The 25,060-nt window shown below is 44.8% G+C and overlaps 5 protein-coding genes across 6 annotated transcripts; 1 reads left to right on the top strand and 4 right to left on the bottom strand.

The window, feature by feature from the left end:
- Positions 1-208: 208 nt before the first annotated feature.
- Positions 209-5,120, top strand: LOC116249740 (glutamate receptor 2.7-like). The gene is made up of 5 exons (XM_031622972.2): positions 209-558; positions 774-2,131; positions 3,462-3,774; positions 3,871-4,277; positions 4,365-5,120. Exons 1-5 carry the CDS (start codon positions 291-293, stop codon positions 4,926-4,928), a joined length of 2,910 nt encoding a protein of 969 aa, XP_031478832.1. The 5' UTR covers positions 209-290; the 3' UTR covers positions 4,929-5,120.
- A 2,375-nt stretch (positions 5,121-7,495) lies between these two features.
- On the bottom strand, positions 7,496-9,114 carry LOC116251108 (uncharacterized acetyltransferase At3g50280-like). Its single transcript, XM_031625184.2, has 2 exons — positions 8,598-9,114; positions 7,496-8,445 (listed from the first exon to the last, which is right to left on the bottom strand). The coding sequence occupies exons 1-2, from the start codon at positions 9,111-9,113 to the stop codon at positions 7,582-7,584; spliced, it is 1,380 nt and encodes a 459-aa protein (XP_031481044.1). The 5' UTR covers position 9,114; the 3' UTR covers positions 7,496-7,581.
- A 1,410-nt stretch (positions 9,115-10,524) lies between these two features.
- Positions 10,525-13,707, bottom strand: LOC116249713 (uncharacterized acetyltransferase At3g50280-like). The gene is made up of 3 exons (XM_031622929.2): positions 13,593-13,707; positions 12,935-13,473; positions 10,525-11,786 (listed from the first exon to the last, which is right to left on the bottom strand). Exons 2-3 carry the CDS (start codon positions 13,361-13,363, stop codon positions 10,908-10,910), a joined length of 1,308 nt encoding a protein of 435 aa, XP_031478789.1. The 5' UTR covers positions 13,364-13,473; positions 13,593-13,707; the 3' UTR covers positions 10,525-10,907.
- Positions 13,708-16,949: 3,242 nt separating this feature from the next.
- On the bottom strand, positions 16,950-19,907 carry LOC116249784 (uncharacterized acetyltransferase At3g50280-like). 2 transcript variants are annotated; one of them, XM_050077095.1, is made up of 3 exons: positions 19,759-19,907; positions 19,056-19,594; positions 16,950-17,935 (listed from the first exon to the last, which is right to left on the bottom strand). In XM_050077095.1, the coding sequence occupies exons 2-3, from the start codon at positions 19,482-19,484 to the stop codon at positions 17,057-17,059; spliced, it is 1,308 nt and encodes a 435-aa protein (XP_049933052.1). In that variant the 5' UTR covers positions 19,485-19,594; positions 19,759-19,907; the 3' UTR covers positions 16,950-17,056. The 2 variants fall into 2 exon arrangements, with proteins under 2 accessions (XP_049933052.1, XP_031478909.1); XM_031623049.2 differs by lacking the exon at positions 19,759-19,907 and having other exon boundaries at positions 19,056-19,719.
- Positions 19,908-22,328: 2,421 nt separating this feature from the next.
- Positions 22,329-25,060, bottom strand: LOC116251656 (putative glucuronosyltransferase PGSIP7). Its single transcript, XM_031626040.2, has 4 exons — positions 24,505-25,060; positions 24,137-24,392; positions 23,767-23,968; positions 22,329-23,282 (listed from the first exon to the last, which is right to left on the bottom strand). Exons 1-4 carry the CDS (start codon positions 24,759-24,761, stop codon positions 22,600-22,602), a joined length of 1,398 nt encoding a protein of 465 aa, XP_031481900.1. The 5' UTR covers positions 24,762-25,060; the 3' UTR covers positions 22,329-22,599.

The raw sequence follows: 25,060 nt of genomic DNA, 5'->3' as shown, positions 1-25,060 counted from the left end.
ACTTTTGAAGTTGAAAAAATTAATTGCGCCGTTGGTCAAGGAAATAATATTGTTTATCAAAGTCAGTCAAAAGGTGAATAGTTTCTTGTTTGATCTTCTTTTTCGAATTTACAATTTCCATTGCTTCCTTTGACTAGCACACAGTCAACAGCAGATATTATATTGTCTTTCGTAGTTTGAATCGGCCACAATCTTCTGCCTTCTCCTTTTAGCCACGAGCAGTTAGCCCCAAGGGAGAAGTAGAACAAGGGCCTTCCCCAAGCCTAAGTGCTTCCTTTTTTGGCCTTGAGATGGCCCCTCGAAATTCCCCTTCCGTTCTCCAACCTCCTCTTCTCTTCTTCCTGGTCGTCTTCTGCGGCCCCTCCCTTGCTGCAAACACATCAGCAGTTCCGGTAAACGTCGGACTGATCCTTGATTTCGAGTCTCTGGTTGGGAAGATCGGCAAATCCTTTATCTCAGTCGCTCTTGAGGACTTCTATGGCACTCGCAGCCACAACAAACGGTTGATTCTTCACAGTGGTAGTTCAGAAAAAGATGTTATTGGAGCCACCAACACTGGTACGCTACTTGGGACTCAAAATTATTCCTTTCTTCAAATTCCAAACCACTGAGGGCAGTCTTAAGCAATTTCTAGCTTTCTGCCTCACATAGGCCATCAACTTGAATTGAAACCCAAATTCTTGAGCAATTCCAAACCGGTTACTTAATTTTCTTTAGTCTGGTTGGATAGATCTGAGAATGCTCTTTAACCCTCCTTCTTGTGTTCTTGTTAGCTATTGGGTTGTTGAAGAATGTTGGAGTGGAAGCTATTATCGGGCCGCAGAGGTCCGGAGATGCAGAATTCATCAGCAAACTGGGTGATAGAACTCATGTGCCCATCGTTTCCTTCTCGGCTACAAGCCCTTCGCTGTCATCAAGTGGCAATTCTTTCTTCATTTCCACTGCGGAGAGCGACTCCTTTCAAGTAGGTGCCATAGTTGATATTGTCAAGGCCTACGGATGGAAAAAAGTGGTGCCAATCTATGAAAACTCCAACTTCGGGATGGGGGTGATCCCCTTCTTAACCGATGCCCTCCAGCAGATTGGCGTCGGAGTACCTTACAGGACCCTTCTGCCACCATCGGCCAACGATAGCTTCATTAATGGAGAGCTGGACCGGCTTGCTTCGAACCATACTCGGGTCTTTGTGGTGCACTTGCCTCCCGCTCTTGGTGCTCGTCTGTTTCTCAACGCAGAAACTAAAGGTATGATGAGCAAAGACTACGTCTGGATCATCACGAACTCATTGGGAAACCTCATTGGAGTCATGAATTCTTCTGTGATTGCCTCCATGAAGGGTGTCATCGGAGTGAAGACATACGTTCCTTCCTCGAAGCCCTTGAGGGATTTCGCGGAGAGGTGGAGGCGCAGATTGGTCGCGGAAAATCCGGAGATGGGGACGCAGCCGGAGCGCAACGCGTTTGGCATCTGGGCCTACGACACGGCCTGGGCACTGGCCCTGGCCGTGGAGAAAGCTAACGGCGTCGGTGAGTACAATTCCGACGCCCTCAAACCAAAGAAGTCGGCGAACTCGTTCGAGCTGTTGAAACGTGTCTCACCGGCGGGTCGAAATCTCCTGGAAGCAGTGAGGAAGACACGGTTTAGAGGATTGAGTGGCGAATTCCAGCTTGCAGATGGTCAACTGCGGAACAGAATCATCCAAATAATTAACGTGGTGGGCATGGAAGATCTTCATGAGATCGGATTCTGGCGTCCAGGATTCGGGCTTTCCCGGACTCTGAGCTCGGAAGACAGGAACAGGAACCCGAACTATTCAGATCCTGCCATTGTACTTAACCCGGTGGTCTGGCCCGGCGGAACAGAGGAGGTTCCCCGGGGTTGGATGATTCCGACGGAGGGGAAGAAGTTGAGGATTGGGGTGCCCGTGAAAGATGGTTACAAGGACTTCGTCGGTGTTTGGAGGGATCCGCAGACGAACGCGACGATCGTGACGGGGTACTCGATAGACGTGTTCAAGGCGGTGGTGAGCAAACTCCCTTACTCGCTTCCCTACGAGTTGTTCCCCTTTGAGAACGATCAAGGAAAAATGGCCGGCAGCTACGATGATCTCGTCTACCAAGTCTACCTTCAGGTTAGTACCGAAAACTTAGTTTCCAACTTTTTTCCTTTCATCTTCTCTGACCGAACATGAATTCTGAGCTAGATGGTAAAGTAAGAATGAAGTGGTAACTACGAAAGCAATAGCTAGCTAGGGTTCAACCCCCTATGCCAATTTTTTAGTTTTTGCGTAACTTTTCCTTCCCCTTAATTCTTACTTCCCTATTTTCAACTAAAATTTGGAATAACTGTCTGGGTTGGCGTTATCAAGTCAACTTGCTTTGGCCAGTAGTTCTATTATTCTTCAGTAAGTTTCTACACTTTTATAAAGCATAATAATGAAACTCATGCTCATATTTTTGTTTTCACAGCTTCTGAGCTTTGGCTCAATAATCCGTTTCTAAGGTTTTATATCCACCCTTCTTCTTTAATCTATCAAAGAATCTACCGCTCAGAAGCCGACCGGCGTTAGCGTGTAATAAAGCAAGTCAACGGCTAGCCAATGTTGCGATTCGTTGGTGGGGCTACATAATCAACAAAACGAATAAAATAACGAACAATAATTGCTTCACAGAAGCACGCCTGCGGGACATTTTCTTGTGTTGCTAAAGTCTTTTTCAGGCTTCGATTGAATGAGAGCGAGTGGTCTTGAATGCATTGTAATCTGGGGCCTTGGTTTTGGCATTCCACGCAAGTGCAACCTGAAGCTCTCTAGAGAAATTAATTTGGTTTGATATAATCACACATGCTTAAGTTCCGACTTCTTTTATCCCAGTGTGTACATGTTTCCTTACAACTTAGTCGGTCAAATGAAAGAAATCAAAACTTAGGCAAGTAGACTCTGCTTTTACAAAATTTTGCCTTAGAAGAATGTGCACACCAAATTTTTTTTTTAGCAAGTTGCACTAAAAGTCAGACGACCTTGTTAAGAAGTTCATAAATAATTGGATGGCTTTACCGTCGTCAGAAAGCCAACGGTCAAAACTGGACGAAGTCCATCCCCCTGTGCTGGAGGGTTGCGGGTCCAAGATTCGCAGACGTCAACGACCTAAAAAGCATGGGCGTTTAGATCGACCTGCACCAAGTGGAGACAAAATTTCTAATGGAGGCGTCTTCAAGTTTTTCTCCAAAATTTTCAGTTTTTTTTTTTTTGTCGATAATTTTTTAGAAACATTTTGGGTTGGGGAACACATCCCTTTTCTTTTCTCTTGCTCGGTTGCTCCTCCTTTTTATTCTACTCGCCCAAAAAACTAAGCCGCATTATCATATATAAATCGAAATCAATTTGGTCTCTCTCTGCTACTTGTGGTCATTACAATAATTAACGAATTAATTAAGGTGTTGATGTTGGTTGGTATGTACAGAGGTACGACGCGGTCGTCGGCGACACTACCATCATCGCAAACCGATCCAAATATGTGGACTTCACTCTGCCCTACACCGAGTCCGGGGTGTCCATGATAGTGCCGGTGAAGCCCCACAAGAAGAACGCCTGGGTGTTCCTCCGGCCCATGACCCTACAGCTGTGGCTCGCCACCTTTGCCTCCTTCCTCTTCACCGGCGTCGTGGTGTGGGCGCTGGAGCGCTGGAAGGGCGGGTCGGAGTTCCAAGGCCCTCCCACCGAACAGGTGGGCTTGGTCTTCTACTTCATCTTCTCCACCATGGTCTTCGCCCACAGTAAGTACCCAACTGATCACCACCCATTGCTCATGGACATGAATCTTGTATTGACTTGAAAATTGAGAGGAATTAGATGTCTGGACTGATCTTCAGACCAAAGGCTCGCCGGCAACCTGTCTCGACTCGTGATCGTAGTCTGGGTGTTCGTCGTGTTGATTCTGACGACCAGCTACACGGCCAGCTTGACGTCCATGCTGACGGTGCAGCAGCTGCAACCATCGGTTACCGACATTCAGACGCTGATCAGGAATGGCGACTACATCGGCTACCGAAACTCGTCCTTCGTGGGGCAGTTGCTGAGGCGGTTGGGCGTTCCGGCGTCGAAGATCAGGCCATACACCAAGCCCGAGGACTTTCTGGAAGCCTTCTCCAAGGGCAGCCGCCATGGCGGCGTTGCTGCCATCTTCGATGAGATCCCTTACAACCGCATGTTCCTCGGCCAGCATGGCGATGAGTATACTACTGTTGGCCCTACCTACAAAACCGGTGGCTTAGCATTTGTAAGTATACTTTCTCTCCTTCTCCCTAGATCTCTCTCCCTTTCTACATAACAGCACTGAGGAAACGAAATTAACTTAACTTTTCAGGCATTTCCACGAGGTTCCCCGTTGGTCTCTGATATGTCTCGAGCCATTCTCAACGTGACGGAGGGAGATGAAATGATAGCTATAGAAAAGAAATGGATCAGCAATCAAACGACCGACGGTGTAGATTCGACGTCAGATACAAGCTCCGGCAGCCTTTCGCTCTCAAACTTCTGGGGCCTCTTCCTTATAACCGGGATCGCTTCAACTGGAGCTCTCCTTTTCTACGTCCTCTCGGTCCTGTTGGAATATTACAAGAAAGACGAGGGCCCTTCTTCTCCCGAGCATGACACCGAGCAGAAGCGCCTGTGGCTCACAGTGTTGGACATTATCAGGCATTTCGATGAGAAAGATCTCAACTCCCTCACTTTCAGGCACATGATCAGGAATAATGAGGATCTGGAAATCAGCGACAATGCTATCGATGATCGGTCATGCAGGCAGAGCCCAGTGAGTACTGAAGCAGGACCTGCACCACATCACGATGACGATAGCACAAGTACCGAGCAAGATGCTTCTACTCGTGGGCGCTCGTCACCAAATCATGAAATCGTTCGCGAAAATTGAACATCCGGCTTTCAGTTCGATGAAGAATTGGAACTGGAGGTCGGTTTAGTTAACTGAGGAAATTCCAAATCCCTGTAATGTCGCCGGCTGCTTTTTTTTCTTTCTGTTTCAGAAATGTAGTTGCTCATATGAGAGCATCTATTGTAAATGTGGTTTTGATACTCCTTGGCACATTATATTAGGTCAGTCTATTTTGACGAGAGGATCAACTTTGCAAACTGAGTTCATTTCCATCTTCACATATTTTTGAATCTGCCAACGCCATAAAAAAATTTCAGTTCACTACTCAGTGTTAATTTAAAGCCACGGAGGGATTGCATTGGATTGATATTATATTGGAACATACCACTACTACGGGCAAAACCATGTCCCATAATGATTGGGAAGCTACAACCAATATTACCCATCTCAAACAAATATTCTATTTCTTGCTAATTCATATCAAGCAAATCAGAACATCATGGGCAAACATTAAACAGGGGCATGTAAATTATTTAAATTCAGATGATCGCTTTACGCTCAAGAGCAACTGAAAGTCATTGCAATAAAAAATCCGCCGATTCAGCCCGAAGTGGTCCGCGACTGATTCAAGAGTGCCAAGCTCCGGTTTCTAAATATTTTTTTTATGAACCGTCATCATATTGAGCCAACTGAAACTCAGTATTCTAAAGGGTGTTTGACGACAGTAACGGTATATCATTGTTTTATATATCTGTCTGCACCAAAAACTGACGAGAAATCTACATAGAACACTTTTCATGAATCAATAGTAACGTACCATACACTCCACTTATGTATTTTAGATTCATGTCGTTCTAAAACTCCCTCTAATGGGATTATCTACAAACAGTAGGGAAACTGTTGTGAACTCCAAAATTTCTGATAAATATTTGTTGAAAAATTTGATTCTTCATCATACAAATAAAATTGTATAAGATTTATGTCAGCCAAGAACATCCGACCTTACGATTAGATCCAATAGTGGATTTTACCTCCTTGTTGCTCGATAAATCCCTTATCTTTGTCCGATTGCCTGGGACGACAACGCCACCATAGCATCGGCCTGAAGGGGTCTCACTCTCTTCTAATTCTTCCGCCCGGAGTTAGGGTTTCCCTTGTCCCGATTAACAGAGACGGAGAAAGAAAGGGAACAAAAGGAAGAGAGAAAGGGGTGCAGGGCAGCTGCTTCTCTTCTTCTTGCTTCTGCTTCTTTCCTTCTCTCTCCTGCACCTCCAATGGCGGAAGTTTCTTCCCTGAATTCTAATCGCACTTCCTTGTGGGTGGATTAAAATCTCAATTTTCAAGTAGTCCGACCGAGATTTTGATCGTTTGTTTGCCGGTGGCTTGAAATTTATCAAAAAGAAAGGACTTCGGACCCACTTGAATACTTGACAAACACACCCACAGTGATAAGATCAGCCGCTTCACCCAATCTTCTACAAACTTCTGAGCTTCAAGGTTCGGAGGGCTCGAGATCCCAGCGCAGCTCCTGTCGCCCACCTCGGCCTTTACTGCGAAGGGCTGCTTGCAGTCGCCAAAGTACCTGCGGGACAGGGGGCGAATCGATCTTCGACGCGTTCGCTTCTATTATGGACCTCCACATGAGCAGGAGCAACGCCTGGAATGATGAGATCCGGGCCCCCTCGTGACATATCTGCTGCTTCTGACACAAAGAATCGGATCTGACCGAACTCATGGTGGATGGGTCAGTGGCGGTCGGGACAGTGTTTGATGTCCCGAATTGCGAGGATCACCCATAACACGACTATTGAAGGAGAGCACCCAATGAATATTCGTGCTCCATCAGCTCTGTCACACTCAGTAGAATTGCTTGATTTGTTCTTTAAGTTTTACAGTCTCACATTCATGTTTTTTTTTTTAGAAAAGTTCGACATGTCTACTGATCAAGAATCACAGAGCTTACACCAAAAATGGTGATGGCCGAACTGATAACAAATAAATTAAATCAGAGAGAGAGAGAGAGAGAGAGAGAGAGAGAGAGAGAGGATGGAAAGAGAATTTAGATACTGAACTGCTAGGAAAAGCAAGGATAGAGTAACCATAAAAAATATCTATTTGTTATCTTAAGTGTATATGTATGTAATGTTTATCTATGAAATAACAAGATAATGGATGAACGTATGGAATAACGTTAAACATAAAATAATGTTTATGAGATAATAAAATATTTATATAACAAAACGCTAAACATCAATATTAAATAATGTTTATAAGATAATAAAATAACAATATAAGTGAAAAAAAAATGAAAACGCTTTTTTATTATATAAAAACTAACAAATTTTATTTTTATTGAATACTCAATTTTTTTTAAGGTTTTCTTTTTTGTCTTTACAAAAAAATTATTAATTATAGGCATTTTGTTATTATTACAATAAGGGATGAAAATTCATCCAATGGTGTATATAACCACCTTCGGGCCCATATAAATTCTTTTAGAAAAACGCAATTACACTGTCATTAACCCCATATTACGTATAATTTTTTAATATTTTAAAATCACTTGTTGCCTTTTGCCTCGTTTCATAAAATTTGCGTTACATTGGTATTGAAGAGCCAAAAACAGCAATTGCAAATTAGGCTGCCGGTGCTCTTTTATTGGATTAATGGAAACACCACCAAAGACGCGTTCTTACACAATCGAAAGCATGTCCAAGAGCTCCCCATCCGACTCCAAGGCACTCATGAAATGTGGGAACAAGCAGACTTCCAAATCGATGCCGCCCTTCCCTCGATACGCCGACATCTTCCCGTCATACTTGTTAGCAGCGCCGCTGAGCACCGTCACACCACTTCCCCATCCGAAGTCGATGCCGTATATCTCGTACCTCGGCGAGCTCCCCACCATGACACCGTTCCCTTCAAAGAGCCCGTGGTACACGCTCGGCCTCTTCACCCACTCTTCTACAAACTTCCGAGCCGACAGGTTCGTGTGGCCCTTGATGCGATCGTGCAGGGCTCGAGCCGCCCAGCCCAGCTCCTGCGCCAGGAGCTCGCCCACCACGGCCTTTACGGCGATGGCCTCCATGCAATTACCGAAGTAGCCGGCCGGCAGGGGTGGGTCGAGCCTCGTCCGATTCCCTATGGCCATCTTACAAGTGGTCGTCTGGTCAACTGGGAGCCTCCTCGCTCGGGTTATGCACCTCCACATGAGCGCCGTCAACGCTTGGAGTGATGAGATGTCGCCCACCTCCGGCCTGAGTTGCCGGTTGGCCTTAGCCTTAAGGCAAACGATGGCGTTGCGGCTGAAGCGGAAGAAACGCACTCTCAAGGGCGGCGAGGAGAACCGAGCCATATGTTCTTCGGAGACGAGGAATCTGATCCGACCGCACTCGTGGTGGATGGGTGGTCGCTCGGTCAGTGGCGCCCGGGATATGATTTCGCTTCCGGAAGTGATCTCGGACCAGGACTTGAAGAAATGCCAAAATGACTCGCCGTCGCCCATCACATGGTTGAAGGAGCAGCCGACGAAAACGCCGTCGCTCAACTCGGTCACCTGGAATGGAATCGCATGGTACACACCAATCCATTAATTAGGTCCTTGCCTCTTCGAACTCCATCTGGGTGTAACAGTGTTGCAAAAGTAGGAAACTCTATGAATCATGAACGGAAAAGCCAGAGGGCTCGAAAGGAGATAGATATGAATACCTGAACGGCAAGGAGAGGCAAAGAATAACCATCGAAGCCGATGACCGTTCCGTCGGCCAGTGGAAAGAAGGAGTTGACAACGGCCGGAATCTCACCAGCCGACGCCAAGTCCGAGACGTGGACCCCGTCGGCGGCGGCCACATCAAACTGTACGCCCTGGTCGCTGCAGTCCACGAAGGTGGTGGTCTCCAAGTCGGTGGCCAAGCGCCCAGCCAAGAAGGGAAAGTGCAGCAGGCATCGGGAGAGGGAAGACTTAAGGTGTTGAATGGCGGCATACAGCGGTCCGGGAGGCATGGGGAACAGCAGGCCCTTTTGAATGTAAGGAGTGGAGAGCATTGCCACATCCCACGCCGTCAACTCCCACCTTCGTCGACTCCCCTCAGCGTGGCTGCTGCTGCTCTCCCGCAGGTGGACCATGGTGCTGGAGATCAAGCGGACGGTGGGCGCCGGCATCTCTTTCTCTTTCTCTGCTCGTACTGAGCTGACAAAATGTGGAATCCTGAGTGAGGCGTACATGTCGTTCGGTTTTTGGACATTTTTTGGCTCTCCCTTATCATCCCTTGCTGTTTTAAGTAGCTTCGATATACGCTTGTCCTCATCTGGACGTGTAGTTCCATCGCTCGTGATCCTTCCCTTATGGCCACGCGTTGCAAGTGGTTGTCGTTTCTGTTAAATTTATTACGTGTCGAAAGGGTGTACTTGCTCTTTATGTCTTGGCATTCCTAAGCCCCTTTGTCGTTCTCTGTTTTTTGAACCCTACTCTTCCTATCATCTTATCTTCATCACGCTTTATTTTCATGGTGTCTATTTTGTACATGTGGGGAAGCGTTTGGCAGTAAGGACAACAACGAGTGAATTTTTTGAGTTTTTCATATATCTCTGCCCTCAAAAGATTCTGGAAACATTAGAACTATCTGCTCCATTCTTTGAAAAAAAATCCATACGACACCCACTCCGTGTCCTTATTGCCAAACGATGCCATGACGAAGCAACATAGTGTGTAGCGTTATGCAAAAGCCAAGTCGAGCTCAAGGTGAGCTTGACTCGTATATTGCTCAACTCAAGGGAACTCAATAGATTGTGTGGCGTAGATTGAGATGGACTCATTTAAGCAAAGCTCAAACACATAACATGCAAGTTGGAGAAAGAGAAAGAGAGAGAATGAAAGGGAAAGCAAGTCTTAAGTTGCATAAGTACTGACTTTGATACAGCATTCAAATCTAAAGCCCACTTGAGCTTAATTGAGCCGAATCCATGTAGCTTGTTTCAAACTCAAGCCTTCATTGAAGCTTGAGCTCGATTAATTGAGGGAGTTTGAGCCGATCCCAAGTTGGCTTTTTTTGTTGAACAACTCTAGTGGTGCGTTATGAGGGTGTTTAACATGCCCACATCGTGGGGCATCAGCATGGTCATGGTGGGATCATTTTCGTTCAAAAACAACTGATTTAAGGCTGATTTTAAATTCATAGATTTCTAAAATCTCAGATCACCACGAATTTGGAACAAACACGACCGTGTGCCGATAGATCTGTGTTGACATTTTCTTAATTTTCCGCGGATTTGGGAAGTTAGATTTAAATATCATTTGAATCTGATGTTGTTGGCACTCATCTTAAATATCATTTAAATTTGATTTAAGCAATTAGAATGAACGATCGACTGGTTAATCGACAGACTTTTGACCTTCCGTCAGAAATGCGAACAGCTCGAACCATTTGAATAGCTGCCGCAGCCCACACTACTGCTACTCATTTTCCCAAATCCCTCATTATCTTCTTCATATCAACGTACTCATTTGCTCCTTTGCTTTCTCATCGTGTTCCAGATTAATCTCCAGTTCTTTAACTAAAAAAAGAAGGAGCTTCTTCTTTTGTTCAAATGTCATTCGGATACCGGTATCATGCGCCAATCATTTGAGAAAATAACGTCTAAATCAGGCTTGCTTAAATTTTGGCCTGTCTTTTCTATTTAGCAAAGGTTCACTTCAAGTACTAATTTGATCATTTTCACTAAAAGCGCAGCCCACAAGAAGAAATTCACAAAGATAGTTCTTGTCACAATTGGGCGAACAATAAAACCAAAACAGAATGTTCCCCTAAACCTTAGCCTGATGATGTATTTGAGTAGCCAGCGAAAGCTCGTTGCTCAAATTTCAGGGAATGGTTTCAAAATTTTGTTTAAAAAGTTCGGCGCAGTGAAATTCAAAACAAACTTTCCCCGGTTCAGATATCTAAGTTGATGGTAGGTAATCAATGTATTAATAGTTTAACGTCGATCCGATTGCCGGGGATCGTGGAGTCGAACCAGTTGTTAGTGTGAAGGAAGGAGCGCATCTAAGAACTCTTCATCCGACTCTAGGGCGGCCATGTAATGAGGGAAGAGACAGACTTCCAGATCGACATTGCCACCCACATCTTTTCCAGGGAAGGCTGAAATCTTGCCGTCAAACTTGTGGGCGCTACCACTGAGCACCGCCAGCCCCTTCCCCCACCCGAAGTCGCTCCCATACATCTCGAACCGTGGGGAGCTCCCCACCATAATGCTGTTTGGATCAAACCAGCTCAGGTGATAGACATGTGGGTTCTTGATCAAGCCCTCCAGATGCTCCCGGGCTGTGTCCCCCGTCTGCCTGGACACGGTCTCGTGGAGCGCCTGCGCTGCCCAACCCAGGTCCTGTCCCAGCAGCTCACCTGCCTTGGCCTCCGTCAGGATGGCTCGGATACAGTTTCCAAAGTACTCCCGGGGTAAAGGCGGGTCCAACCTCTTTCGGTACCCAGCCGCCAGCCTGCAGCCAGTCGTCTGGCCGGACGGGAGGTTCCGCGCCCGCGTTATGCTCCGCCACATGAGTGCACTCAGCGCTTGCAACGACGAGATCTCGCCTTTCCCCAACTTCGATTGCTCGTTGGCCTTGGCCTTGATCCGGGCTACAGCTTGCGCACTGAAGTGGAAGATTCTCTCCCGAAGCACTGGCGTTTTGAATCGCTCCATGTGGTCTTCGGACGGGAGGTAGCGGACTGGACCCAGCTCATTGTGGATCTGGGGTCGCTCCGTCAACGGCGGTCGTGTAATGGATGGGTGGCCCGCGCTGAGTTCCGACCAAGAGTTGAAGAAGTGCCAGAAGGACTCGCCATCGCCCATCGCGTGGTTGAAGGAGCAGCCTACGAAGACACCGTCCTCCAACTCGGTTACCTGAATTGATGAGATGAAAACAGAGGAGTTTGAGCATCAACATATGGCCTAGTCTGCTTTCATCCTCAATTCTTTATACCTATAATAATGCCGAGCTGATTTGGACAAAACTTGTTCTGCTGCAAACATACGATTCAACTTAGCAGATTCGTTTTCTAATTGTAGCCAGAGAGGAAGGGTGTATTAAGTTTTAGTATTCAGGGGCTTACACAAACAAAGCTCAAGCAGAACTTCGGCTGCTGAAGCTCGAGTTCAACTGGATCGAGTGGAGGATTTAATCTGAGTTCCAGCTCATCAGCTAAGCTCAAGGCAACAAGGATTCTTTGCAGATGACACCATTAATGGGAGATGTTGGTCGAGCTTAAGACATGGAGCGTCCATAATCCATTGTCACAAAGTCATAATGGTTTACACTTCAGATATTTTTCTTTTTCTTTTTTTTTGAACAGCAGAGAAACAATTCTTGAGATGGTTTAACTTGTTATCTTACTGTGAACTCTTGAATTGTCCGAAAATTTAAAGTTAAGGCCCTCTGAATCTGGAAACCCTTGGCCTATGCAAGCGAATAATTAGCCACCAGATGGCAAGAGGGCAGATTGAGATTTGGACGCAGCCAACTGAGCAGAGCCTTCCCTTTGTAACAGGTGAAAACCTCAAGGATTTTACTACAAATCGATCCACTGTCATATGGACAGCAGTATCAAAAAGGTTAAATTTCCAAGCACAAACGTTTTAGAACGTAACCCCACGAACTCCAAACCCTCTTCCTCCCTAAAATTTGTAAGGAATATTAATAACTTTCCCTCAGAAAAGAAAAGGATGATCTTCTTCTCGTCAGAGCCACTGGTTGTACCTTCTCCAGCCACAAATAAAAAATTAGACAAAAGAAAAACATACCAGATTGAAATTGGCAGTGTAAACAGGCCCAGTTCGAGAATAGCTGGAAGAGTAAACTGGAATCAAGCCTCAACATTACTATGTTGGGGGACACTATCCATCCTTGTGAGGGCATGGCGGCCAAGGCAAACTTTCCTTTCTTTGGGGATTCATGGGCCACTAGTGGTTCAGTCTTTGAAGGTCCTTCATTTTCATTAAAAGGAAAAAGCCAGGACGAAGGATCACTGAGGTTAGCTTCTCTAGAACGTTACCTGAACAGCTACAAGTGGGAGCGAGTACCCATCAAAGTTGATGGCGCCATCCATGAGGAAGAAGGACCTGACTATGGCGGGCACATCAACAGCATTCACCAAATCGGAGACGTGCAGTTCGTCAGCCTTGGCGACGACGAACAAAGCTCCGGCGTCGTTGCAATCGACGAAGGTGGTGGTCTCCGGATCGGTGGCGAAGCGACCGGACAGGAAGGGGAAATGGAGGAGGCAGTGGGAGAGAGAGGTTTGGAGGCGTTGGCTGACGGCATCAAACGGCATAGGGGGCTTAGGGAAGAGGAGCCCCTTTTGTATGTAGTGAGCAGAGAGCATGGCCACATCCCAGGCGGTTAGCTCCCATCCTGATCTTTCCAACTTGTTCGAAAGATGGATGGTGGTGCTGGAAACCACTCGGATGGACGCCTCAGGCATTTTGCTTCTTTGTTAGACGAGCAAACAGCCCTCCAGTTGCTGAGAGAAGAGCGGACTGTGTTGGAGATAGAGTATGCCTGTTATTTAAGCCCGCACATGTCGGACTCAGTCTTTTTTTCTTTATATTAGTGAGTGATTGACTAATGTTGGTAGGAATAACAAATACTTGCAAGGGATAAGTTGTTTGTACTCCAAATACAAAGATATCTTGGTTTTGAAGAGTTCTTACCTACCCATTGCGGTTGGTGGCGGAGCTGCCCCCAAATCCGAAGTTTCCGTGCAACGCGCCGGCCTGACATATCTTCAGCAAATCAATCTTGACAATCACGTAATGGAAGACTTGAAATCTTGAGTTTGTAAAGCTCCGTCCTGGCTTAGCTCATCTGCTTAATCAGCCTAGAGGCAAAACATCATAGAACTCTAAAAGCCAATTTTTTTTTCCACACCACGTTCTTTCCCAACTTTTCGCAATGAGATGTTGAAATAAAGGACCTCACCTAACTATGCTGAGGTGTAGCTTTGACGTTTTCCTGCAGCTCTTTCTTCTTTCATTGGGGCAAAAATCGTGGAGGTTCTGTCTCTTTCCTCACCAAACCATCAGGCTTTAAGAAGATAACAATTCCAAGAAGTTGAAGTCAAAGACTGACAGTGCTGAGACTTGATTTAAAAGGACCCAAATCGGAAGTTCAGATCAAAGCATGTAAATCAAATTAATTTTTAGTAGGTCAATAATTGATCGATTGTTATTTGTTATTGCCTCTCAAGTGCAGACAAAAGAATTGGGACATGTTAATGTCTCGTCGTTGACAGCATATCCTAAAGCATCCGAATCATGCTCCAAGAGACGGATTAACTGTATCATGCTTATTTTGGAAAAGCTACATGGAACAATGTATATTATTGTTCCTATTGCTAAAAGACCCCAAAGATATTGATATCTGCAGCCACGCCACTATTCAGATAAAGGTTAAAGACTTAAAAGGTAAGCTTGGTTTTTTAAAAGGTGAGAAAACAATTTTACCCTTAACTGCATCATACAGCCAGTTTTTTTCCTTAAAAATTAATTGTGTAAATGTTGTAACATACCAATTGATACGGATGTAACAAAAGGTTGCGATGGGGTCAGGTTCACCCTCTACCGAATTTGACTTGATCGAATTCTATATAAACTTGGATTTAAGTTTGAACCCAGGACTTGCTTTTAGAGCTGAGTTTAAACAAAAGGTCCACATTTATACAAACTGGCTGCCATATTTGTCTTATCTTTCATGTGTGAACGTTTGATGAATCTGGATCTTAGATGGGAAGGTCTTTTTTAACATCAGGCCCGCCTTAGATTGATGGTTCGAGCAAAGTATGGATTTGACATAGTTTAGTGTCCTCATTATGCTTTCAAAGTCAATTCTACAAAATTGTTTTTGGAATTCAGTTGGCCAACCCACTGATTCAGTGGTTGGTCAGTTATTTTAAAACTAGTTCTAAAAATTTTTTTAAAAAAAACATATGTATATAAATAACTAAAATGCGAAATTTCTCATATTGTTTTTTAAAAAAAAATAAATGATAGATGCAACCAATTCCATTTGAAGCAGCCGATTCAACCGGATCCTGATAACGGTACTACTCAAATCCATGAATGTCAAGTTAGAGGGAAGAGAAATGTGACTTGAGACCTTTGGATTTCAAGGCGCAGAGTTTACAAACTAGCCTTGCATGCTGCTAATAAAAGATTTTATTCATTCTAAGGTGAAGTGGATAAAGTAGAAAGGTTTTTTATAGGTAAAAATTTCACCCATACTTTATGGTTTTCGATTAGGGGGACAAGTTTGGCGTAAAAAAAATTGTCCTCCTTTTAAAGTGCGATTGCAGATTAGATCTTGGCTGGTTCAGGTAGGACGGATTCAGGAATCAAAAGGAAGAGAATGAATCACTCGAACTATTCTTTTATGAATTGGCTTCATTTTTTAAGAAGAATCAGTGAGATACCCACTCCGTGCCCTTATTGCCAAATGATGCCATGAGGAAGCAACATTGTGTGTAGTGTTATGCAAAAGCCAAGTCGAGCTCAAGCTGTGTTTGACTCATATATTGTAAGATTGAGATGGACTTATTCAAGCAAAGCTCAAACACTTAACATGCAAGTTGAAGAAAGAGAAAGAGAGAGAATGAAAGGGAAAGCCCACTTGAGCTTAATTGAGCCGAATCCATGTAGCTTGAACTTGAATTGTTACAAACTCAAGTTTTGATTGAAGCTTGAGCTCGATTAATTGAGGGAGTTCGAGTCGATTCCCAGATGGCTTTTTTTGTTGAACAGCTCTAGTGGTGCGTTATGAGGGTGGTTAACATGCCCACAACGTGTTCATCATCATGGTCGTGGTGGGATCATATTCGTTTAAACTAATTAAGGACTTCACTAACAAAATTCATTCTACATGTCAAAAACAACGGATTTAAGGCTGATTTTAAATTCATAGATTTCTAAAATCTCAGATCACCACGAATTTGAATCAAACACGACTGAAAGGAATCTATCCGACAGTGTGCCGATTGATCTGTATTATTTTCTGCGAATTTGGGAAATTAGATTTAAATATCATTTGGATCTGAAGTTGTTGGCACTCATCTTAAATATCATTTAAATTTGATTTAAGCAATTAGAATGAACGATCGACTGGCTAATCGACAGACTTTTGACCTTCCGTCAGAAATGCGAACAGCTCGAGCCATTTGAATAGCTGCGCGCAGCCCGCACTACTGCTACTCTTTATCCCAAATCTCTCATCATCTTCTTCATGTCAACGTACTCATTTGCTCCTTTGCTTTCTCATCGTGTTCCAGATTAATCTCCAGTTCTTTAACTAAAAAAAAAAAAAAGGAGCTTCATCTTTTGTTCAAATGTCATTCGGATACCGGTATCATGCGTCAATCATTTGATAAAATAACGTCTAAATCAGCCTTGCTTAAAATTTTTTCCGCCTTTTCTAATTAGCAGAGGTTCACTTCAAGTCTTAATTTGATCATTTTCATTAAAAGCGCAGCCCACATGAAGAAATTCACAAAGAAAGATCTTTTCACAATTGGGCGAAGAACAGGCCCAAAACAGAATGTTTCCCTAAAACTTAGCCTGATGATGTATTTGAGTAGCCAACAAAAACTTGGTCCATGTGAAAAATAAAATTCTAAAAATTGAGGCTAGTTCTTAAGATCAAACTGCGGATGTAATGTGACCTACATGATCTGCCCATTGAAGGCAAGATCGACTCATCCCTAAAATCATATCGGGTTCAAAATCAACGACGTTGATCCCCTCTACCAGATCAGGTCAAAACAACTCTTATTATAAAATTCAATTGTAAATAATTATAACAAATAGTACGGCTTTTTATTATTCCATGGCCCCCATGTAAGAAATTAATCGCCCTTAAAAGAAAGGTACTTTTGTCAAGATGATCTTTGTTTGATTGTGGCAGCGTCAAGCACGCCGTGGCATACAATAACCAAAACGACGCAATAGTTGGCAGATAATAACCCAGCGAAGAGGATAACCCACTTGGTCCTATAATGCAAGTTGTTTGAGTTGCTCAAATTTCAGGGAATGGTTTGGAAATTTTATTTAAAAAGTTCTGAGCAGAGAAATTCATTACAGGACTAACGTCAATCCGAATGACGGGGATGGTGGAGTCGAACCAGTTGTTAGTGAGAAGGAAGGAGCGCATCTAAGAACTCTTCATCCGACTCCAGGGCAGCCATGAAATGAGGGAAGAGACAGACTTCCAGATCGACATTGCCACCCGCATCTTTTCCGGGGAAAGCTGAAATTTTGCCGTCAAACTTGTGGGCGCTACCGCTGAGCACCGCCAGCCCCTTCCCCCACCCGAAGTCACTCCCATACATCTCAAATCGTGGGGAGCTCCCCACCAGAATGCTGTTTGGATCAAACCAGCTCAGGTGATAGACCTGTAGTTTCTTGACCAAGCGCTCCATATGCTCTCGGGCCGTGTCCCCCGTCAGCCTGGACACGGTCTCGTGCAGGGCCTGCGCTGCCCAACCCAGGTCCTGCCCCAGCAGCTCACCGGCCTTGGCCTCCGTCAGGATGGCTCCGATGCAGTTCCCGAAGTACTCCCGGGGTAAAGGCGGGTCCATCCTCTTTCGGTACCCGACCGCCAGCCTGCAACCAGTCGTCTGGTCGGACGGGAGGTTCCGCGCCCGCGTTATGCTCCGCCACATGAGTGCACTCAGCGCCTGCAGCGACGAGATCTCGCCCTTCTCCAACTTCGATTGTTCGTTGGCCTTGGCCTTGATTCGGGCTACGGCTTGCGCACTGAAGTGGAAGATTCTCTCCCGAAGCACTGGCGTTTTGAACCGCTCCATGTGGTCTTCGGACGGGAAGTAGCGGACCGGACCCAGCTCCTTGTGGATCTGGGGTCGCTCCGTCAACGGCGCTCGTGATATGGTTGGGCGGCCCGCGCAGAGTTCCGACCAGGAGTTGAAGAAGTGCCAGAAAGACTCACCATCGCCCATGGCGTGGTTGAAGGAGCAGCCTACGAAGACACCGTCCTCCAACTCGGTTATCTGAATTGATGAGATGAGAACAGAGTTTGAGCATCAACATACGGACCAGTCCTCAATCCTTTAAGCCTATAATGCCGCCGACGCTAAATAACTATTTTTTAAAAGAACAGCTCATTTGGACAAAACCTGTTATGCTGCAAACATAGGATTCAACTTAGCATATTCGTTTTCTAATTGTAGCCGGAGAGGAAGGGTGTATTAGGTTTTAGTACTCAGGGGCTAACACAAGCAGAGCTCAAGCAGAACTTCGGCTGCTGAAGCTCGAGTTCAACTGGATCGAGTGGAGAATTTAATCTGAGTTCCAGCTTATCAGCTAAGCTCTAGGCAACAAGGATTCTTTGCAGATGACACCATTAATGGGAGATGTTGATCAAGCTTAAAACACTGAGCGTCCATTGTCACAAAGTCACAACGGTTTACACTTCAGAGATTCTTTTTTCTTTTTTTTTTTCTTTTTTTTGAACAGCAGAGAAACAGTTCTTGAGATGGTTTAACTTGTTATCTTACTGTGAACTCTTGAATAGTCCAAAAATTTGAAGTGAGGGCCCTCTGAATCTGGAAACCCTCTGCGAATAATTAGCCACCAGATGGCAAGAGGGCAGATTGATATTTGGACGCAGCCAACTGAGCAGAGCCTTCCCTTTGTAATAGGTGAAAACCTTAAGGATTTGGCAACATATCGATCCACTGTCATGTCAATAACAGTATCAAAAAGGTTAAATTCACAAACGTTTTAGAACGTAACCCCACGAACTCCAAACCCTCCTCCCCCCTCAAATTTGTAAGGAAAATGAATAACTTTCCCTCATAAAAGAATGATCTTCTTCTCGTCAGAGCCACTGGTTGTACCTTCTCCATCCGCAAATAAAACCTTAGACAAAAGAAAAACAAACCAGATTGAAATTGGTAGCATAAACAGGCCATGTTCGCTGGACGAGTAAACTGGAATCAAGCCTCAAAATTACTATGTTCGGGGGACCTTATCCTTGGGAGGGCATGGCTGCCAGGGCAAACTTACCGATCTCTGGGGATTCATGGGCATTAGTGGTCCAGTCTTTGAAAGGAAAAGAAAAAGCCACGACGATGGATCAATGAGGTTAGCTTGTCTCTAGAACGTTACCTGAGCCGCTACAAGTGGGAGGGAGTACCCATCAAAGTTGATGGCGCCATCCATGAGGAAGAAGGACCTGACTATTGCGGGCACATCAACAGCATTCACCAAATCGGAGACGTGCAGCCCGTCAGCCTTGACGACGACGAACAAAACTCCGGCGTCATTGCAATCGACAAAGGTGGTAGTCTCAGGATCGGTGGCGAAGCGACCAGACAGGAAGGGGAAATGGAGGAGGCAGTGGGAGAGAGAGGTTTGGAGGCGTTGGATGACGGCATCGAACGGCATAGGGGGCTTAGGGAAGAGGAGCCCCTTCTGTATGTACTGAGCAGAGAGCATGGCCACTTCCCAGGCCGTTAGTTCCCATCCTGATCTTTCCAACTTGTTCGAAAGATGGATGGTGGTGCTGGAAACCACTCGGATGGACGCGTCCGGCATTTTGCTTCTTAGTTAGATGAGCAAACTGCCCTCCAATTGCTGAGAGAAGAGTGGACTGTGTTGGAGATAGAGCACGCCTGTTGTTTAAGCCCGCACATGTGCGACTCAGCCTATTTTTCTTTGTATTGGTGAGTGATTGGCTAATCTTGGTAGGAATACCAATACTTAGGAGAGTTTGAAGGGTAGGAATGACAGATAGTTGCAAGGGGAGAGTTTGAAGGGATAAGTGTACTCCAAATACAAGATATCTTGGTTTTGAAGAGTTCTTACCTACCCATTGCGGTTGGTGGCGGAGCTACCCCCAAGTCCGACGTTTCCCTGCAATTCACCGGCCTGACATATCTGCAGCAAATCTTTACAATCACGTAATGAAAGACTTGAAATCTTGAGTTTGTAAAGCTCCGTCCTGCCTTAGCTCATCTGCTTAATCAGCCGGGCCACGCCTAGAGGTAAAAAAAAACCCCAGAGTTGAAGATAACTTCCCAACTTTTAGCAATGAGATGTTGAAATAAAGGACCTCACCAAACTATGCTGAGGTGTAGCTTTGACGTTTTCCTGCAGCTCTTTCTTCTTTCATTGGGGCAAAAATCGTGGAGGTTCTGTCTCTTTCCTCACCAAACCATCAGGCTTTAAGAAGATAACAATTCCAAGAAGTTGAAGTCAAAGACTGACAGTGCTGAGACTTGATTTAAAAGGACCCAAATCGGAAGTTCAGATCAAAGCATGTAAATCAAATTAATTTTTAGTAGGTCAATAATTGATCGATTGTTATTTGTTATTGCCTCTCAAGTGCAGACAAAAGAATTGGGACATGTTAATGTCTCGTCGTTGACAGCATATCCTAAAGCATCCGAATCATGCTCCAAGAGACGGATTAACTGTATCATGCTTATTTTGGAAAAGCTACATGGAACAATGTATATTATTGTTCCTATTGCTAAAAGACCCCAAAGATATTGATATCTGCAGCCACGCCACTATTCAGATAAAGGTTAAAGACTTAAAAGGTAAGCTTGGTTTTTTACAAGGTGAGAAAACAATTTTACCCTTAACTGCATCATACAGCCAGTTTTTTTCCTTAAATTAATTGTGTAAATGTGGGCTTCATGCCCAAAAAACAAACCAATTAATACCGATGAAAAAAGACGTTGCAGTGGGCTCAGGTTCAATCTCTACCGAATTTGACTTGATCCAAGTCTATATAGACCTGGATTTAAATGTGAACCCAGCTCTTGCTTTTAGAGCTGAGTTTAAACAAAAGGTCCACATTTACATGTAGTGAGGTCAAGTTTTTGTTGGATGTAGTCGGATATAGTATTTGAATTCAAGTTGGGTGACGAAACTGAGTACTGAATTCGCATTTAATCATTTACTGGGTCTAGATCCTTTAGATGATGCTACTAAGTATATTCAAGGTCAAATTGATAAATGTATACGATCTATAAACATCATAAATGTTGTGCTCTTTTCAAATGTAAGGTTTTTTGAACTAAACGTGGACTCTCAAAATCTTCAAAGGAAATTATTTTTGCACAGTTGGATTTTGTGGAAAAACTACCACATATGGCTCTTTTTTATATAGTCCAGCTTCCAAAATAGTCCTTCTCTGTGTTCTAAACAAAGATAATGACTGCGCTTATAGCATTGATGTCTTTTTTCTTAATACAGACCGGCTGCCATATTTTTTGTCACCTTTAGTGTGTGAACGTTTGATGAATCTGGATCTTAGATGGGAGCGTCTTATTTAGATTGATTGTTCGAGCAAAGTATGGATTTGACATAGTTTAGTGTCCTCATTATGCTTTCAAAGTCAATTCTACAAAATTGTTTTTGGAATTCAGTTGGCCAACCCACTGATTCATTGGTTGGTCAGTTATTTTAAAACTAGTTCTAAAAAATAAAAAAACATATATATATATATATATATATATATATAAATTACTAAAATGCGAAATTTCTCATATTGTTTTAAAAAATATTAAATGACTGATGCAACCAATTTGATTTTAAAGCAGCCGAAATCCAATCCAAATCAGATACAATCAGATACATTGACATCTCTATCTGGAAGTGGGCATTCAGTTAAACCCCTACATAGCCAACGCACGTAAACACATCACTTTACACAAATCGTTAGACAATTCTTGCCAGTGGCCTTCACGATCCTACCAACTCTGCTTGAGCTTGGCTCAACCCTTAAAAGGCCCAACTGGAACTTCGAGCTCACCTTTGGCCGAGACTAAGACAGCTCCAGCTTGGCTTAACTGAGCTAAAGCTAAAAGCATAAGGCTCGGGTAATCAAGCGGTGCTGAGTGTAAAAAAACTCAGCTAGAAATCAAAGTGACGCAAAGGAGGTTTGAACCGACGACATGTCTTGAACAAAGCAAGGGAGGTGCATTAGAACTTTGAAGATCTTGCATACATATTGCGTATATGTGAGCCAAACTCACCAGATATCTAGCAAAAATTTTATCTTAAACATGATTTAAATCTTATTCGGGTGGGTTGATCGATCTTCATAACTTTGAAGCTAGAACTTTTCCCATCGATATCAAGCATTAATGTCGTTCGGATTGGGTAGGCAAGTCATCCAAAGATAGCGGGGGAGTTGACCGCAGCGGTTGTTCTTAAAAGACCGCCCCTGGTAGTCCACATTTCCGGCCCTCGCTGCCATTCTTGCAATCATTCGATCAGAAATAGTCCGTTCAAGACAGAAAACAGAAAGAAAACGATGGCTGCCTCAAAAAAGCGGCTCCTTTTGTCCTTCGTAACTGAATAATCTATATAAACTGTCGATCTTATCAATGTGTGATCAATCAAGAATGGATCAGCGTTTCGCAGCCAGTTGGCAAGATGAAGCATGCCAGATTCAGAAAAAATTGAGCAGCGACAAACGGCCTCCCGCTACATGCCTTTGTCTTCAAATGGAAAACAAACGAAATCAACCAAAAAAAAAACAATATAAATATACATTGTGCCACTCGACTCCATCGTTCTCCAACTATCCAAACAACCGTCTCCTCTGTCCTTCAATGCCCGTTTGGAATTGGGAGAAGAACAACGCTCAGATCTTTCATCGACATTCTAAATACATGGTTGCTAAGATCATCAATTTTCAATAGACCTTCATGAATTGCGGTAATGGCAATTCTCCGTTTTTATTTGGAACCAAGGCCTCAACCTGATTCAACAATCTAGAGATGGAGCTCCACAAAAATGGCGCGCACACGAATGAGTAGGCCCATATAGAGAGAGCTCTGACAACGCCGTCGTGATATGCAGGGTACGCCATCACGAACAAGGCCCCGGCAATCCCCAAAGAGGGCGTGAGTGCAGAGAGCAAGGGCAGGGAGAAAGCATTGGCCACCACCAACATGAGTGAAGATGAGCCTGCCAGATACAGAGTCCAGCCCACGACAGGGTGCACTGTCCGGTGTATCAAATAGAACGGCATACTGTAGCTACCCACGATCAGCAGAAGAAGGGCACACTTCATGAAAGTTGGATAGAGTGAAGTCGTGGCTGCCGTCGCATTAGTCCTGTCGGTGGCGCGGAAGTTGCAGATGCGAGACAAACAGAGGCGGAGCGCGGCCAGGAGGAGGAGGAAGACGGCAGTGTGGGCAGCGCAGTAAGGGACGTCATCCGCATAGCCCAACAAGTTGCGACGCTGCTCGTGCCAAGCTAAGCCGAGAGGGAGGACAGGCCAGGACCACCAGTACCATGGCTTAAACAAGGGCGCACTAGGGAATGTGATAACGCTGTTAGGGCCGCAGGGTACGTTCCATCTTAGCTTTAAATCTGCCATTAAAGAGATCTCATAAGTTACGAGCGTTAAAGCTAACATTTACGCAGACATTGCAATTAGAAACAAATGGGCTTAGTGGTAGTAAAATTTACAGGGGAATATACCAGAAGTTGCACCTTTATTCCCTCTGCCAGCCATATAATGAAACGACAGATTGATATTATATGAAAGTTATGTTTTTGCAAGTGGATGTCATCCATGGAATCACGTCTGTTGTCTACATAAAGTTTCACACAAATATGATGCAAATTATTGTAACTGAACATCTGGCAACCAACGGAAGCCTTCCCTCGCTCTTTAGCTTTCGCAACTTGGGAGGGCTAAAAAGAAGAACAGATTCTGCATTTCCCGATTATTGAGAACGAGGTAATTTTGGTTAAACCCCTTTCTCGTTTGTTAAAAGGAGACAAAACAAAAGCGATGGAGAAGGCAAGGAGAAATGGAACGGTTGAATCCGGGAAACGACTGAGAACTTACAGAAATAAGAAGCATCCATCTGGTAACCAAGGGGCAGTCTGAAGTAACCATCGAGTCTTGTGCCATTTGCGGGGGGATTGAACATGGGGCGCCCGAGAAGATCATCAAACCAGCCAACCAAGAACCCCTGATCAGCACCGTCCGGATTCGGCCTCCCATCTATCAGCTGCTGCATCATCCTGTTGAACACCTCCTCTGATGGCTGCCACCAAATACCAAATCTCAGAATCCCCCAAAATAACTGTTACCCAATAATAGAACTGCCCTTAATATTAAATACCATCAGTCGACACCCACCGTACCAGAACATCCTAGAAACAAGAAGAACTACAGCGGCAAGAACATAAATTCAAAAGGAAAAGGCACCAACCTGCAGAACAAAAAGCCCTGTGTGAAAAATGCAGGGATTTATGAAGACGGCACAGAATTGACCACACTGGAACAATTCATCCGTGTTGTGCAGGAACAGGTTGTCAGTGTCGAGCATCACCACCCTCTCATATTCCACCAATTTCCAAGCATAGAGCTTGTTGAGGGTGTGTTTGAACCTGTAATCGGAATGTTCGGGGACGTAGGGGTTCTTCACGTTGTCCACCCTCACGACCTTCGCCCCGTCTTCATTCTGCCTGCGTTTCAATTACGCGGCACCAAAATTAACTTCATCACCACCAAAACGAAAAAGGACGAAAATGGAAGCAAAGAGCAAAAGGGGAAGGTGGCGGCAGGGGAAGAACATACATGGCAGCGACCCACTTGGCCGGAACGTCCTTGGAAGCCAGAACTACGAGGTCGGCGTCGACCTTCAGGTGGGCGAGGGAGCGAAGCAGGACACGCAGGCCGATGTAGAACTCATAGTCCCTGGGCGTTCCCATATACATCATCGTAGCGTAGGCGTTCTTATGCTTCTCCGGCGCCGGAGCTGCGCCATCGGGGAGACAGCACAGGGTAAGTGCGGCGACGGCCGTCCAGAGCAAAAGCACGCCGGGATTCCGCATGTTTCTTCGCTGGCTGGAGCCGTCAACGGCGATGCAGGGGATGGATCGTCGTCGTGCTCATCGTATTGGGGAGAAGGGCGTTTGTCTTCAGAAGCGTGTGCGAGGAAAATTTTAGAGAAAGAAAGAACAAATGAGAAGCGCCAGAAAGAAAGACGGAGGCACGACAGCAGCAGCAGCTAACAACTAGGCATAAAATTAACGGAGAGAAACTCCGCAGAGTAGACAACTCGGAAACAGAGAGCAGAAATAACTCAAAATCAAATAAAACTTGAGAGAGAGGGAGAGACAGATGAAACGTT

Source organism: Nymphaea colorata, chromosome 3 (assembly GCF_008831285.2).
Source record: "Nymphaea colorata isolate Beijing-Zhang1983 chromosome 3, ASM883128v2, whole genome shotgun sequence".
Classification (NCBI taxonomy): Eukaryota; Viridiplantae; Streptophyta; class Magnoliopsida; order Nymphaeales; family Nymphaeaceae; genus Nymphaea; species Nymphaea colorata.
Note: the sequence above shows the minus strand (reverse complement) of the source record. Positions and strands in the feature narration are given on the sequence as shown.